At 33.4% G+C, this 17,500-nt stretch overlaps 2 protein-coding genes across 2 annotated transcripts in view; one reads left to right on the forward strand and one right to left on the reverse strand.

Moving 5' to 3' along the window:
* Nucleotides 1–7,669, forward strand: part of LOC137654220 (uncharacterized) — an 11,618-nt gene extending 3,949 nt beyond the window's left edge. The window contains exons 4-9 of the mRNA XM_068387857.1: nt 725–838; nt 967–1,073; nt 1,748–1,816; nt 2,711–2,800; nt 3,439–3,623; nt 7,149–7,669. Of these exons, the coding sequence (XP_068243958.1) occupies nt 725–838; nt 967–1,073; nt 1,748–1,816; nt 2,711–2,800; nt 3,439–3,623; nt 7,149–7,514 (931 nt within the window). The 3' untranslated portion in view covers nt 7,515–7,669. The remainder of the gene's footprint in view (nt 1–724; nt 839–966; nt 1,074–1,747; nt 1,817–2,710; nt 2,801–3,438; nt 3,624–7,148) is intronic.
* Nucleotides 7,670–14,335: 6,666 nt separating this feature from the next.
* Nucleotides 14,336–17,500, reverse strand: part of LOC137654814 (uncharacterized) — a 44,273-nt gene continuing 41,108 nt past the window's right edge. The window contains exons 17-20 of the mRNA XM_068388767.1: nt 17,005–17,110; nt 16,086–16,291; nt 15,307–15,473; nt 14,336–14,511 (exon numbers count right to left, since the gene is read on the reverse strand). Of these exons, the coding sequence (XP_068244868.1) occupies nt 14,351–14,511; nt 15,307–15,473; nt 16,086–16,291; nt 17,005–17,110 (640 nt within the window). The 3' untranslated portion in view covers nt 14,336–14,350. The remainder of the gene's footprint in view (nt 14,512–15,306; nt 15,474–16,085; nt 16,292–17,004; nt 17,111–17,500) is intronic.

The following is a 17,500-nucleotide window of genomic DNA, read 5'->3' on the forward strand; positions in this document are numbered from 1 at the left end:
TACATTACCTTGCATATAGCAGTACACGGGCTCTTGCGTTAGCAGCCCGTAAGTGGGATAAGGATGTGAAAATGGTAAGGTTAGGTAAGGATGATGATGGGATGGATGGGCAAGGTTGAAAATACCATGACGAACGTGGTAGGAGTCCGAAGCTCAGACGAGGCGCCCTAAAGAGGACGTTTTCACCCTAGCCCGGATCTTCTTCGGTCCTGGATTTTTTTTTATCGGAACCCGAAAAGGGAATAATCAGTGACATTGTTTAGGCAGGCAACTTTGCCAAGTTTCTATTTTGCTAAACAGAGTAGGATGTTGTGGCCTGATTGCTAGCGTCTCTGCCTGGTGTTTGCCAGTCGGGGGTTTGAGTCCCGCTCAGACTTGTTAGTGCCATTAGTGTCTGCAACCTTACCATCCTTGTGAGCTAAGGTTGGGGGGTTTGGAGGAGCCTATAGGTCTATCTGCTGAGTCATCAGTAGCCACTGCCTGGCCCTCCCTGCTCCTTGGGTGGAGAGGTGGCTTGAGCACTGATCATATAATATATGGCCAGTCTCTAGGCCATTGTCCTGCTTGCTAGGGCAATGTCACTGTCCCTTGCCTCTGCCATTCATGAGCGACCTTTAAACCTTTAAACCTGCCATAATGCACAGCTACTAGACGTCTCCTTAACTTCCCATGAAGTGTACCGGAATGAATGAAGCCAACTGTACAACCTATTTTCTATATATAGGTACTGTAACTGTTCCTCTACCCACTTGCTGAACGAGGTCGCAATGGTGGACGCTCAGGTCATCTACGCGTCCAGTCATGACCCACAATTCCCTCCAGCAGCAATCATGGACGGGCAAGTGTCATTAAATTTTTACTTTATTATCATTTCTTGATTATATCTCGATAGGGTCATCTATAAGTATAATTAAATGCCACGTATTATTATTATTATTATTATTATTATTATTATTATTATTGCAGACGCAGAGAAACCTTCTGGGTCTCAAGCGGTTTATATCCCCAGTTCCTGGTTGTGTCCCTGCCTGGTCTAACGTCTATCGACAATGTGAACATCGTCGCTTATAATGGTAAACTCTCTCTCTCTCTCTCTCTCTCTCTCTCTCTCTCTCTCTCTCTCTCTCTCTCTCTCTCTCTCTCTCTCTCTCTCTCTCTCTCAGAGAAGTAAATCAATTTCATTTATTAGAAATTGGGCTATTGTATTATTTGAATATCCAGCCTAAGTAGATGGTTTCAAGACAGTTTTGATATTAGGCCTATAGCCTATATATAATTTTATTTCTTATACCTACAATTATCTGGTATTATTAAAAAAAAAATCAGTGGGTTTATTTACCATAATTCAAATTCCAGTTTGACCTAAAATTAATTATTTTTAATTGAATAAAAAATTGTTTTATAAATAGAATTATTATGAAATCATGTGTTAATCAAAGTCAAGTTTCATGAAATCCTGAATTTTTACTTTCATGAAATTGTCTCTCTGAAAGACTTCTTTTGCCAATTTACGAGTTGGAAGTTTTATGTGTTTATATAACCAACCCCTTAAGATAATTCAGTAAATGGAAAACTGAATGTTTTTATAAAGTTGCAACAAATACCTGTAAGCAATAACAGATAAAATAATATTCTAAAGACTAAAGAAAGGATAGAAAATAATCCAACGAAATTTTTTAATCCAGTCCTTCACCTACGAAACTTTTTTTTTAAACGCGAAATGATCACATCTTACCTTCTTCACCAGTTCGGAAAATCTCGGTGGCCAGAAGCATCAAGAAGCAGCCGACGGACTTCGAAGAGATAGCACAGGAAGGTAAGAGTGAGGGATGTAGTCTTATAAACAATCCTGTTATTGTCTCAGCGCTGACACGCACCTACTGAAGGATAGATACATCTTGGCCATTCATGCTTGTTTTATTCACTACTGGCGTGGGAGCCTATATAATTGTTATCAGCGGGAGTATAAAGACTAAAGTCCTTTTCACGAGGGGCAAATATAAGCCGGGCATTCACTCGTAGTCTCCTCGCTTTCAAACAGTGTTACCAGATCAAACAGTCTAAGGCAGGCAGTAAGCACAGGCAGGCAAACGTATTACATGTGTCAAACGACGGGCAGAGCGCCATTTAAAGTAGTGTCAGGACTGTGTGTGTGTGTGTGTGTGTGTGTGTGTGTGTGTGTGTGTGTGTGTGTAGATTGCCTTACCTTATGTAAGACACGGGCTCTTGCATCACCTACACTTGTAATCGCCACCCATACTGCACAACTGGTAACAGTGTCTGCCCGCCATGCATTTGTTCCTCTTGTGGAAGGCCCATAAACTTTGTAGTTTGTCTTGAGTCCCACCTCATCATATATTACTAAGTGTTGGCATTTGCTGTTTTATATATGCAGTAAATAACCAGTTCAACACCATAAATCAAATAACGTATTCAATTAAATCCACAATTTCTGTCTCTACGGTTGAAAATCAACACAATATCGTGCTCAAAAAGAAATAAATTTCTACCGCATGCTGGGATCGAACCCTAGTCTGTAAATAAACGTATAGATCTGGTGGCACGATTAATTGCGACCTTACCTTTCATTTGAAAGGACTAGGGTTCGATCCCAGAATGAGATACTTATGAAATTATTGCACCTTAAAATAATCCTCATCGTCACTTTTCTATAATGTTTTTGCATAACTGATTCTCAAGTTCTTTTCAGAGTTGAATCAAGATGAAGGGAAGCTACAGGAATCGCCCATATTATCTCAGAACGTCAGCGCTATTTTCCTCAGGATTTCCATTGAAGAAGGTAAGAAAAGAAATCTACTCTATTTCTGTGACCATTAGAGGGACCAAGCTAGTGTTGTCCTTGTTTTTTTTTCATTTTCTTTTTCATTTAGTAGAATATCATTTAATTATCATCATTCTATTGGAAGGCAGCTTTTTATGATGTCAAAACTTGTGGAAAATAATAATAAAAATAATAATAATAATAATACTGTAATAATAATAATAATAATAATAATAATAATAATAATTATTATTATTATTATTATTATTACTATTATTATTATTATTATTATTATTATTATTATTATTACTATAAAACCTGGATCCCCACACTACGCCATCAGGCTTTGTAGGCTGTATTTAACAAAAGTAATAATAGTTTATTGAAAGAAACAAATAGAAACTATTGTTGAAAGACTCAGTACTATCATCTCCTTTGTAAAACTATTCTCTCTCTCTCTCTCTCTCTCTCTCTCTCTCTCTCTCTCTCTCTCTCTCTCTCTCTCTCAGAGAATTGATATAATTTTATTTACTAAGAATTAGGCTGATTAAATTGTTTCAAAATAATTTTGAAAATATTAGGCCTATGCGTATAATTTTAATTCTCATATCTACAATTATCACCTAATTTCCCACACAATTTCTTCCCCCTATCAGCCTACGACCACTTCTGTGCTGTGCACAGCCTCAGAGTCACAGGATCTGTCAGCAACCAAGGTAACAACAGCAGCGCCCTCCCAGCCAAGAAAACGTTGATAGCGGACACTCCAATCCCACCGAAAGAGTCTACCCTGGCCATTAGAGAGGTTCCCAGTTACCAGAAGCCCCATGAAATCGAGCAGGTTTGGTGTTTCAATCGTCACGTGCTCTTATAAGTAAGCAAATGATTTCTAAAAGAAATGAGGAATAACGTACTCACAGATGTTCACCGTGCAATTACCTTTTCACGTGCATGTGTGTGTGTATTCAGTATACTCCCGATACGGGTGGATCTTTTATACATGCTCAGGTACAACCACGGTCTAGATACAACAACATGGTGGATCGGCTTCAGGGTCGATTTCAAATCGTAATTAATTATGTTATCATATACTTCATTAAGTACATGAGCATATATGGCACATGCATGAAATCAACTGTTATATTCAATATATTTATATACAATCGTTTAGGATTTATATTGATAAAAGACTTTCATAGTTACAATGGCAAGTGGTATCTTGAACCTCACCCTTCATGTCTTGTGAGTTTTTGTCACAGAAATAGAATATCTTCCATTAAATGTTCTTCATATACCTACACGTAGCACGATGAATAAATAAATATACAATATATGCCTTGCAATTCCTCATTTTATTGGTGATCTATAAAAAAATATATATAGGAATATAACACATATCTATCAAATTCCAGTCTGTATTATAAGTGTGGTTAACCCTTAACAGAGAAGGTTTCTATAAATCTTCAAGAGTGAATTCTCTTTTCACAGCACTAGACTCATCTGAAGGAAGGATGGTTAAGGTATTGTTCCTATTTCGTAGGAGAATATTAATAGATTAGTGTATAATCTAGAATTAACATTTTCTTTTTCCTTTGCAACATCTGTGCTCTCAAATGCCAAGCTGGGCTTGGCTAATCTTTAGACATAGAAACCTACAGTATTTAATAGTATCTTCTCTGCTTTTTATATAGAGAATCTAAGCATGTCGAAGTATTTAAAGTTTCAATTTATAATATGTCCTAGAACCACCAATTAAATCTATTTTTAAGGTATCTAGTAACCATCTAAACTGCCACTTATGCATGGATTAAACTATAGACGCTAAGCCTAAGGCCATTGTGCTTAGAAGCAGGCTACTAGGTCGTAATGCTTATTTGGATCTACCTATCTGTGCTTTTTATAAACTTTACAAAAGCCTATGCATTTAAACTACTTTTCTCTGCCTCGTGAAAGTGCTAAAGGACAATGACATTCCAGTCTTTAATGACAATGCATGATTAGCAAGTCTCCTTTTTTTAGGGTTATACTACCGTAGCCAATTTCTTACGTTACACCAGTAAGCAAATCTTCTGAATGTTTTATTTTTTAAAGTGACCTAAACCGGGAAAAAATATGGTACACATAGAAATGAAATAAGAGAACATAAATAGTATTATAGTATCATCAATTTCTTTGACCGTCTTCAGACTGACTGACGGCAGACGTGTTCTTTGCCTAACACAACGCCAATGCATCTACAGCTATAGTATTGTTGCTATTATTATTTTTTTGTCTAATAAGATATCTTAAGACTAGTTATTAGATCCTAGTTAGAGGTATTTCGTTAATAGTTCTAGCCTTTTTGTAGACAAGCTTTTTGCAGATACACAGAGTTCTGTGTCTGTTTTACTGAGTAGTTTTATTCCAGTAGTCTTTGCTGTTTCATCAATATACACCTACCGAATACTACATAGAATTGGTATTCTTTTTACACCCCTCTTCCTGTTCCAAGTTTATCTCTATAATAAAGGTCCAAAATCCGCAGCACTGAAACCCTCAGCGCAAAAGTCAAGTTGATTTCTTACACTCATACAGACGTGTCTGGTAATGAGATAGGCCTAGTACTCACCCAAACTTTGTTCTAGGTTATCATGAAGTCGCCCTTAAGATTCCCAAGCTGTTCTTTTCTATAATTTATAAGCCTTTCTTAAAAAGCTTATTTCTCTTGGCATGTACTAAAGATTTCTATTTCTCATTTTTTCCCCATATTTATGTTATGGATTTCCTTTCTTTCCTCTCGTCTTGTCAATTAAAAAATACCCATCTTTTGGCTCTTAAACAGTATCTGTTTAAGAGCCTTCACATTCTCACAAAGCCCATGCCAAGACTAGCAACCTTTAGTTTGCTAGGAAGCATATATATCTTACCCTCTACCTGTAGATTTTTCAACTTTCTTCCTGTCTCCTTTTTACTGATTTGGATAGCCAACACCTAAGAAAATAATTCTACCGTTTACCGTTAAATTATTTCACTACTCTCACTCTCCCGTAACTTACGTTTATTTTTTATCTGATAAAGGTAGTTACTTACCATTTTTTTTGCCCTCTTATTATTATTACTAGCTAAGCTACAACCGTAGTTGTAAAAGCAGGATGCTAAAAGCTCAAGGGCCCCAACAGGGAAAAATAGCCCAGTGAGGAAAGAGAATGAAATATATTTAATGTTATACTGAAAATGAAGTATTAATATTAATCTACACTTAATTAATACATTTTAAAAGTTAATAGATATAATAGATAGATAATTATATTGATGGAGACACGGTAAACATTAAGATGTTAATGGTTAACGATGAATTTGACCACAGGGTATGAGAAAAAAAAATATATTTATTTCAATAAATAATAATTATTGTGTTTTATTGAACTTGTTTCCTCAGTAGTTTCTCACAATAGGTTTTACTTACTAAACAAATAAGGTAATTTCTCATATACTGTATATACTGTATATAGATAGGTATAGATGCATATGTGTATACCCACATCTATATACAGTATATATATATATATATATATATATATATATATATATATATATATATATATATATATATATATATATATGTGTATATATACATATATATACATATATATATATATATATATATATATATATATATATATATATATATATATAAATATATATATATAGATTAATATATAATCTATATATATTTATATATATATATATATATATATATATATATATATATATTAATGTTTTTTTTATTTTTTGTCGTATCTGCTTTATCTATATCTATACGTAGACTACTTATCCAACATAACATTCATCTATTGGCATTTTTAACTCTAGAATTAACTTCCTTATGGGAATCTCTGCAAAATAATCTTTCTATCAAATTGTTCGTTAGCTCACATATTTAAATCTCTGTAATCTCTGTGTCATCTTCATCTTAGTTTATATCTAATTAATCACCTTCCTAATCGGGTAGTTGAATCAGTAAAACTTCAAATGTTCAAACTTGCAGCAAGTGATTTTTTTTTTTTTTTTTTTTTTTTTTTTTGAACAGGCTGACATGAATCTGTTTATAGTTTATAAATAAAATATCAGTTTTAATGTTGTTAAAGTTTTTTTTAAATATTCTATTTTAATTGTTCATTACTTACTGTATCGTTTATTTATTTTCTTGTTTCCTTTTCTCAGATATCTATTTTTCCTTGTTGGAGCCCTTGGGCTTATAGGCTTATAGCATCTTGCTTTTCCAACTAGGGTTATAGCTTAGGTAATAATAATAATAATAATAATAATAATAATAATAATAATAATAATAATTTTTCTATTTAACTATCAGTCTTGATATTTACAGCCCTCGAGCGTTAAGCCAATCAACGTGGCACCGATGGACGAGGATGACATAGGAGAGGACTTTTCCCCGATGGTCGAAGACATCGGACCAGACATGTCGCCGACGGTTGAGGACATGGTCGAGGACATGGGCGCCGACTTGTCGCCGAGGGCCGAGGACATAGTCGCAGATGCGTCGCCGACGGTCGAGGATAAAGAAGAAGACTTGTCGCCGAGGGTCGAGAAAATAGGAGCGGACATGTCTTCGCTGGTTGAATACATAGGAGATGATGATGAAGACGATATGTTCCCCGTGACGCAGGTAAAAGGGGCGACGCTTATCAAAGCCGTAGGTGACGATGACGCAGATGACCTAGACGAGTTCTGACGTGGCACTGAAGGCAGGTGGAACGCTCTGGTGCAAACGTGAAGGATTGGAAGATCTAATTCGGTGCCTCTGGGTCTCTGTGCTTCAATTTATATTACTATAAACAAATCTAGAATGGTTAATTCATCACAACCAGTGGACTATCTAGTTCCGTACCTCTTCATCTCTGTGCCTCAATTTATATCACTATAAACATTTAATACGTAGTAACTGATAGTGCCTCCAATCTTGGCAAATCTAGAATAATTAATTAATTTAATTTAATTACAATCAGTCATCCGACACTTCATGAATAACTGGAAACTTTCGAACTTTTTACCTTCTTCTGTTTTCCCTGGCTCTTACAGGTGTCTATTCTTTAAGAGGTAATTCTGGGTCTCTGTGCCTCAATTTATATCACTATGAGCAAATCTAGAACAATTAATTTAATTACAATCAGCGGAAGATCTAATTCTGTACCTATGGGTCTCTGTGCCTCAATTTATATCACTATAAACAAATCTATAACAATTAATTTAATTACAATCAGTTGAAAATCTAATTCTGTACTGGGTCTCTGTGCCTCAATTTATATCACCATAAACAAATCTATAACAATTAATTTAATTACAATCAGCGGAAGATGTAATTATGTACCTATGGGTCTCTGTGCCTCAATTTATATCACTATAAACCAATCTAGAACAATTAATTTAATTACAATCAGTGGAATATCTAATTCTGAACCTATGGGTCTCTGTGCCTCAATTTATATCACCATAAACAAATCTAGATAAATTAATTTATCACAATCGTGGAAGAGGTAATTCGGTACCTCTGGGTCTCTGTGCCTCAATTTATATCACCATAAACAAATCTAGATCAATTAATTTATCACAATCAGTGGAAAATCTAATTCTGTACCTCTGGGTCTCTGTGCCTCAATTTGTATCACTATAAACAAATCTAGAACGATTAATTTAATTACAATCAGTGGAAAATCTAATTCTGTACCTCAAGGTCTTTGTGCCTCAATTTATATCACTATAAACAAATCTAGATTGATTAATTTAATTACAATCAGTGGAATATCTAATTCTGTACCTCTGGGTTTCTGTGCCTCAATTTATATCACCATAAACAAATCTAGAATGATTAATTTAATTACAATCAGCGGAAGATCTAATTCTGTGCCTCAATTTATATCACCATAAACAAATCTAGAACAATTAATTTATCACAATCAGTGGAAAATCTAATTCTGTACCTATGGGTCTCTGTGTGCCTCAATGTGTATCACTATAAACAAATCTAGAATAATTCATTTAATTACAATCAGTCATCTCAATTTCCTTATTTGAGATGAATAAGGTCTAATCTCCAGAGCGAGATTAAGACGTTTAACTAGAAACTTTCGAATCTTTTTGCCTTCTTCCGTTTTCCCTGGCTCCTACAGGTTTCTATCCTTCAAGGGAGCGATCGCTTCCTTGAAAATACACCACACTCCTTCACTCTAAAGCACATTCATTATTCTATTCCGTCAATTTGATATATTGTGTAAGAATATGAAATATTTGTAAATACTGTATGAGAAGTAAGTTAGTTTCGAATTCATTTTAAATACATAACCGAGGTATAAGATCATTTTAAATACATGATAGAGCTTTAAGTTAATTTTGCATATATAATAGAGCCTCTAAGATAATTTTAGATACATAATGGAGCTCTAAGTTAGTTTTTAATACATAATAGAGCTCTAAGTTAATTTTAAGTACATAATAGAGCTCTAAGTTTATTTCAAATACATAATAGAGTTTTTAGTTAATTTTAAATACACAACAGATCCTCTAAAATAATTTTAGATACATAGTGGAGCTCTAAGTTAATTTTAAATACACAATAGAGCTCTAAGTTTAATACATAATAAAGCTCTAAATTTATTTTGATTACGCAATAGAGCTCTAACTTCATTTCAAAGACATGATAGAACTCTAAATTTATCTTAAATATATATATATATATATATATATATATATATATATATATATATATATATATATATATATATATATATATATAATAAAATGCCAAAGAAGCTTGGTAGCCAAGTTGGAAGATGATAAAAAAAGATAAAATATTTAATCACAGAAGAACTGCACAACCTTAATTAGGTAATAGAATTCACTGATTCTTTTTTTTTTTTTTTTTTTTTTATGATTTGATCACGAAAGCTGGCCCCGTGAGTAAGATAAATTACTGTAAGATAACTAGATTACTCTAGTGTGACTGATTACAATGCGTGTTTGAATATACTGTATTTAATGCTACTTTAGTGTATGTGGCCAAATGTGTGTGTGTGTGTGTGTGAGAGAGAGAGAGAGAGAGAGAGAGAGAGAGAGAGAGAGAGAGAGAGAGAGAGAGAGAGAGAGAGAGAGAGTGATTATGTGTGTATGTGGGTGTGAGAGAGAGAGTAGGTTTGTGTGTGACAATTTTACTTTAGAGAGAGAGAGAGAGAGAGAGAGAGAGAGAGAGAGAGAGAGAGAGAGAGAGAGAGAGATATTATGTGTGTGAGAGAGAGAGAGAGAGATATTATGTGTGAGAGAGAGAGAGTAGGTTTGTGTGAGACAATTTTACCTCAGTGAGAGAGAGAAAGAGAGTGTTTGTTTTTGAGAGAGAGAGAGAGAGAGAGAGAGAGAGAGAGAGAGAGAGAGAGAGAGAGAGAGAGAGAGAGAGAGAGTAAGTTTGTGTGTGACAATTTTACCTCAATGCGAGAGAGGTTTATGTGAGAAAGAGTGTTTGTGTTTGAGAGAGAGAGAGAGAGTACTTTTGTGTGACAATATACTTCAATGTGTGAGAGAGAGAGCACTTTTGTGCGTGATAATTTTACTTCAGTGAGAGAGAGAGAGAGAAGAGAGAGAGGAGAGAGAGAGAGAGAGAGAGAGAGAGAGAGAGAGAGAGAGAGAGAGAGTAGTTTTCTGTGACAATCTTATTTTAGTGAGAGAGATAGATTGAGAAAGTAGTTATGTGTGACAAATTTAGTTCAGTGAGAGAGTAGGTGTGTTATTTGTGTGTGTGTGTGTGTGTGTGTGTGTGTGTGTGTGTGTGTGTGTGTGTGTGAGAGAGAGAGAGAGAGAGAGAGAGAGAGAGAGAGAGAGAGAGAGAGAGAGAGAGAGTAGTTTTGTGTGATAAATTTCACTTCAGTGAGAGAGAAAGTGATATCAATCATATATATCATTTTATATGATGCTTCAAGTTTTTCAAAGATAATTAATTAGAAAACAACTCGAATACGAAGTTGTAAAAATGTTCCCACTGATCATGAGTTTATATAAGGAAAGCAACAGGTGCATTTAAGACTAAGACTGCCGAAGAGCAAAATGCTGATATCATTCCTGCTACTTCAGATGTCTAAAAATATATACAGTATGTTTGGATGTACGCGTTTGTGTGTATACATACATATATAAACAGTGTATGCGTAATATGTTTTTCCTCATTTAATATCTTCTGATATGGATATAGAAAGATAATAAATATGAAATCACTATATATCTTTATATGACCTTATATCTCCAGGACGTGTTTGTGTGTGTATACATACATATATAAACAGTGTATGCATAATATACATGTTTTCCTCATTTAACCCTTTTACCCCCAGGCTATTTGGAACTTTCCAACCCTTAACCCCAGGCATTTTTTTTTAGTTTTTTTAAGCACATTTTGCAATATATATTTTTTAAATTGCTCTAACAGCCTTAATTTTCGTCATAGAGAGGTCAGGTTGGTCTTATTCTTTTGGAAAATGCCTGAAGTTTCTTATAAAGTTATCAAAAATATGCAAAAATAATGTAAATATCAGTTTTTTTTGCAAGGACGTACCAGTATGACCATGGGTGTAAAGTGATGAGTTTTGTGAAATGTACCAGTACGTCCATTGGGGTTAAAAGGGTTAATATCTTCTGATATGTATACAGAAAGAGATAATTACCATATATTTTTATATGACCTTACATCTGCAGGGCAATTGAGCTCTGAACATTTATTGGATATTTAGCTAAACTTAGGGCCAGTAAAGGTTTAAAGGCCCCTCATAAATGGCAGAGACAAGGGACAGTGACCTTGCCCTAGCAAGCAGGACAATGCCATAGAGACTGACCATATGTTATATGATTAGCGCCCAAGCCTCCTCTCCACCCAAGCTAGGACAAGGGAGGGCCAGGCAGTGGCTGCTGATGACTCAGCAGATAGACCTATAGGCTCCCCCAAAACACCCAACCTTAGCTCACAAGGATGGTAAGGTTGCAGACACTAATGGCACTAACGAGTCTGAGTGGGACTCGAACCCCCGACTGGCAAACACCAGGCAGAGACGTTACCAATCAGGCTACAATTATTGTTTTTGTTGATGTTATTAATTCAACAGACAAGCCTTGAATAGAGGTGATGATACAGTTGGATTCAGGAATTCCTGACCCACCTTACTCTTGGGAAGCGTATCCAAACAGCTAGTTCAAAGAGAGATGGCAGAGGCGATGCTCAAGGCTAAACACAAGAACTCGCCGCTCAGAAAGCGTGTGACCTGGTTCATTTCAGAGCGAGGCGTGCCATGAGTTCCCGTATCCAACTGTACATGTTAAGAGCAGCTTAAGAAGCAACAATTGCTTAAGCAAAATATAGAAGCCCCATTTATGTCCACTGGGCTAAAGATGTAGGTACCTGAGATCAGAGACATGTATGATACTGATTTGATCGTAAGAGCAAAGGCTAAAGAAAATCAAGCCTTTGTTAATTAAATCCTTAAGCAAGAATTCTATATTTAATCCTTGGATACGATATTCTGCTATACGATTAGATTTAATTAACACGCATTGTTGTTATTATTATTCATTCATATAAGAAATGAGGCCTTCTCCATCATGAGGCTCAATACTACACAGTACTCTAGAAGTTTTATTCCAGCTGTGACCAAGTTGTGGAATGATCTTCCTAATCGGGTAGTTGAATCAGTGGAACTTCAAAGTTCAAGCAGGCTTACATGAGTCCTTTTAGCGTTTATATATCAAATATCTGTTTTAATGTTGTTAATGTTTTTTAAATATTTTATTTCAATTTTCATTACTTCTTATATCGTTTATTTATTTCCTTATTTCCTTTCCTCATTGAGCTATTTTTCCCTGTTGGAGCCTTTGGGCTTATAGCATCTTGCTTTTCCAACGAGGGTTGCAGCTTAGCTAGTAAATAATAATAATAATAATAATAATAATAATAATAATAATAATAATAATAATAATGATGATGATAATAATAATAAAAAGCCTTATTGCTACGAACTATGGAAAAACAAATGAAGAAAATATGCTCTTGAATTGTAAATGGAAATCAAAGAAGAAGACTAAAGAAAATTTCGTACATTAAACTAACGACAAACATTTATATAAACAAAATATTAAAAGTTGAACAAGAATTAAAGACATTTTGTCTTCTTGATTATATCCTTGGGCAAGGGAATAGGTTTAAGTATCTACATCTAAGATGTCAGTTATTCTAGAAAACAAATATGTCAGGATGCCAGAAAACCTCAAATCAATCAATCAATCGAAAACAAATCAACAGATAAAAAACTGACTCACAGAGTCCATGTTTGCTTGAATTTATATCAATTGGTAAAAGGAAAGGTCATAAAAAATTAGTATGGATTCACATTCGGACCCATTGCATGGTTGAATCAAATCTGTTTTGTCACATCCGACCCTAAAAACCAGCCAAAAAAAAAAAAAAAAAAAAAAAAAAAAAAAAAAAAAAAAAAAAGTTAAAATCATGCAATGATATTTTGCAACCCCGTGAGGTCAATAATTTGAGAATCAATATCGCTTTGCGTCAATACTGTGTAATGATGCCTCTGAGATTCAAGATAGACAATATTTTTGTTTTCCAATGGATAGATACTATGTAAAAAAAACCGCACATAATAAAAAAAAGCGTTAAAATCATGCAATGATATTTTGCAACCCCATGAGCTCCATAATTTGATAATCAATATAGCTTAGCATCTATACTGTGCAATGACGCTTCTTATATTCATTACAGACAATAAAAATTTTTTTTCAATGTATAGATACTGCGCAAAAATTTAGATCGTCTAGGAATATCCTCACAGATGGCAAAATATACAAAGATGAATATAATCATTCTATCTTATTTCTCTTCCTCTTGTTTTGTTAAAGTTTTTATAGTTTATATAGGAGACATCTATTCTAATGCTGTTACTGTTCTTAAAATATTTTATTTTTCCTTGTTTCCTCTCCCCACTGGGCTATTTTCCCTGTTGGAGCTTCTGTGCCTATAGTATCCTGCTTTTTCCAGCTAGGGTTGTAGCTTAGCAAGTAATAATAATAATAATAATAATAATAATAATAATAATAATAATAATAATAATAATAATAATAATAATAATAATAATAATAATAATAATAAAAGTCTCCCTGGTTCGTTCCTAAAGGCAAACAGCTAAACCATAATCGCCTTGATTGCCAAAATTGGGTCTCTTGAACAGGGATTCCCAACCTTTTTTGTTCTGTATCCCTAGGGCATTTATATAGATTTCTGTATAGCCCTAAAATTTAAGGATGATTAAGAGAAAATGATATTGATATTGTGATATAATTCAAGAATTCAATCACATTGCTGATTACCTCATGTATAGCGCAGTAGCCTACTGGCTATTCTCTAAGATCCAATGTACCCCCTGAATTGTAAAAAATGTACCACTGGGGGTACGTGTACCCCAGGTTGGGAACCCCTGCTCTAAAAAGTGCAGGAAACTCATCTGGTAGTGCTGGCCAATCCTTCATATCCTATGTTTTAAGCATTCCAAGCTTCCTTTGCAGGACTCTCCGGCAGGATTTGACCATGTCCCAGTCGAAGTAACAACCGTGAAGCTCCCTCGTTCCCTCAGTCATTTGGAATCCTTTCCTTCCGTGTAGGACTCTCTGATTGTCGAAAATGATCATGTCACCTGGGAAATTAAGGTTGAGTATGAAAATATCCATTTTTCAGTTCTTATCTTCAATTGCTAGAATGATTAACCTTCATCATTATAATTGAAATTAAAATTATTGCTACTAACCTCTACTCTTGCTACTACAATGATAACTATTATCATTACTATCATTGGTAAGAAGCTACAACTTCGTCTTTACTCAAGGAATTAACTACTACGTAATTGTTCAGTGGCTACTTTCCACTTGGTAAGGTTAAAAGTCCCTTTAGCTATAGTTATCAGCTATTCTATGAGAAGGCCACTCCAAAATGAAACCATTATTCTCTAGTCTAGGGTAGTGTCATAGCCTCTGTACCATGGTCTTACACCGTCTTGGGTTAGAGTTCTCTTGCCTGTGGGTACACTCAGCACACTAATCTATTTGTTTCCTGATTTCCTTTCCTCATTGGACTATTTTCCCTGTTGGAGTCTTTATAGGGCTTATAGCATCCTGCTCTTCCAACAAGGGTTGTAGTTTAGCTAATAATAACAACAACAACAACAACAACAATAATGATAATAATAATAATGATAATAATAATAATAATAATATTAATAATAATGAAAATAAAATAATAATAATAATAATAATAATAATAATAATACTACTACTACTACTACTACTACTACTACTACTACTACTACTACTACTACTAATAATGATAATACTACTACTACTACTACTACTACTACTACTACAACTACTACTACCACTAATAATAATAATAATAATAATAATAATAATAATGATAATAATAATAATAACAATACCTTCTTTCATCTTATACGAGATGGCGTTATCCGGATGACCCAGCATCTCATAGTAAGTCAACATGGAGTCGTACCATACGCGTACCATTTCCACGGGGATGTTGAAGAAGGAATCCCTCACCATCTGGTTCACGGATATACTAACGATGTCCCCTTGTGGATTGAGTCTGGAAATGAATGTGGAGGAAGGATAGAGTGAGATAAGAGAAGGATGAGATAAGAGAAGGATGAGATAAGAGAAGGATGAGATAAGAGATGGATGAGATGGAGAGATAATTGGAATGAAGAGATGTACAAGTTTCAAATTGGGTTGCAAGAATTTTTTTTATTATTGATGGCGCATTGGCAATGAATTGAGTTTGAATTTTATGTTTAATTGCTGGGTTATTTTGGGGTTTTATAATTCACACACACAGATATATATATATATATATATATATATATATATATATATATATATATATATATATATATATATATATAGGTGTGTGTGTGTGTGTATGTGTTTCTGTGAGTGAATGTATGTATGTATACATACATACTTATGTAAACATACACACACACACACACACACACATATATATATATATATATATATATATATATATATATATATATATATATATATATATATATATATATATATATATATATACAGTATGTATATGTGTATATAATAACACACCTAGTTACTGAACTCCTCAGAACAACGAATTAATTTATTATTTTTGATTTTTTTTTCAAATTAAATTAAACCAAATCAGAAACAAAAAACTAACCTAATCATTGGATGCTGAGCCAAGACGAAAAACGGCTTTCCATCTTCGCCAAGACCGTGATCGATAAAGTCGACGGGGACGGTCGACAGAACGTCGAATTTCTTCGGGTCGAGATCTTGCAGTTTTCGGGCCACGCTGAATCCGTCGACGAGCCGGTTGTCTCCGCCTGTGCAGGGCGCTTGGGATATACAGTGCAGGAGCTGTACCTTTTAAGATTAATTTTTTGTTGGAATTAATTATTAATCAGGATTAATTTTTTTATTTTTATATGATGGTTTATTTAATCTTTTATACAATGTTGTATTTTTATACGGTATTTCATTTAATTTTTAATTTAATGGGTTATTTTTATACAGTACTCTATATATTTTTTAGAAATGGGTTATTTAAATTCTTTGATACCATATTTTATTTAATTCATTTGATACCATAATTTATTCAAATTCTTTAATACCATAATTTATTTAATTCTTTGATACAATGATTTATTTAATTCTTTTGATACAAAAATTTATATAATTTTTTATACAATAGTTTATTTAGTTTCTTTGATAAATTAATTCATTTAATTTTTTTGATACAATAATTCATCTAATTTCTTTGATAAAATATTTCATTCAATTCTTTTGATACGATAATTCATATAATTTCTTTGATGCAATAATTTATTTAATTTCTTTGATGAAATAATTTATTTAATTTCTTTGATGCAATAATTTATTTAATTTCTTTGATGAAATAATTTATTCAATTTCTTTGATGCAATAATTTATTTAATTTCTTTGATGCAATAATTTATTTAATTTCTTTGATGAAATAATTCATTCAATTTCTTTTGATACAATACTCTCTCTCTCTCTCTCTCTCTCTCTCTCTCTCTCTCTCTCTCTCTCTCTCTCTCTCTCTCGTCGTAACTTACCCCAGGTTGATAATCAAAGAAAGGAAGATCAGTGTGTACGTTGAGCGAGTCTGACGTGTAGGCCAGGTTGTTGGGTTCAACTTTATTTTTGACGGAGAAAGTAATTCTAAGAAAAAAAGAAAAAAAATATTATATATATATATATATTATAAAAATGTATATATATATATATATATATATATATATATATATGTATACATATATACATATATATGGCGCTCTCCTATTGGAGTCTGATATGTACTGTATTATCTATGTATTCATATACAGTATATAAACATGTATGAATGTATTGAATTTTGTACACACATACATAAACACACATATATTTATACAAATATACAGTATATATATATATATATATATATATATATATATATATATATATATATATATATATATATATATATATATATATATATATGGCGTTCTCCTATTGGAGTCTGATATGTACTGTATTATCTATGTGTTCATATACAGTAAATAAACATGTATG

The sequence above is a fragment of the Palaemon carinicauda genome, chromosome 15 (assembly GCF_036898095.1).
Source record: "Palaemon carinicauda isolate YSFRI2023 chromosome 15, ASM3689809v2, whole genome shotgun sequence".
Lineage (NCBI taxonomy): Eukaryota > Metazoa > Arthropoda > Malacostraca > Decapoda > Palaemonidae > Palaemon > Palaemon carinicauda.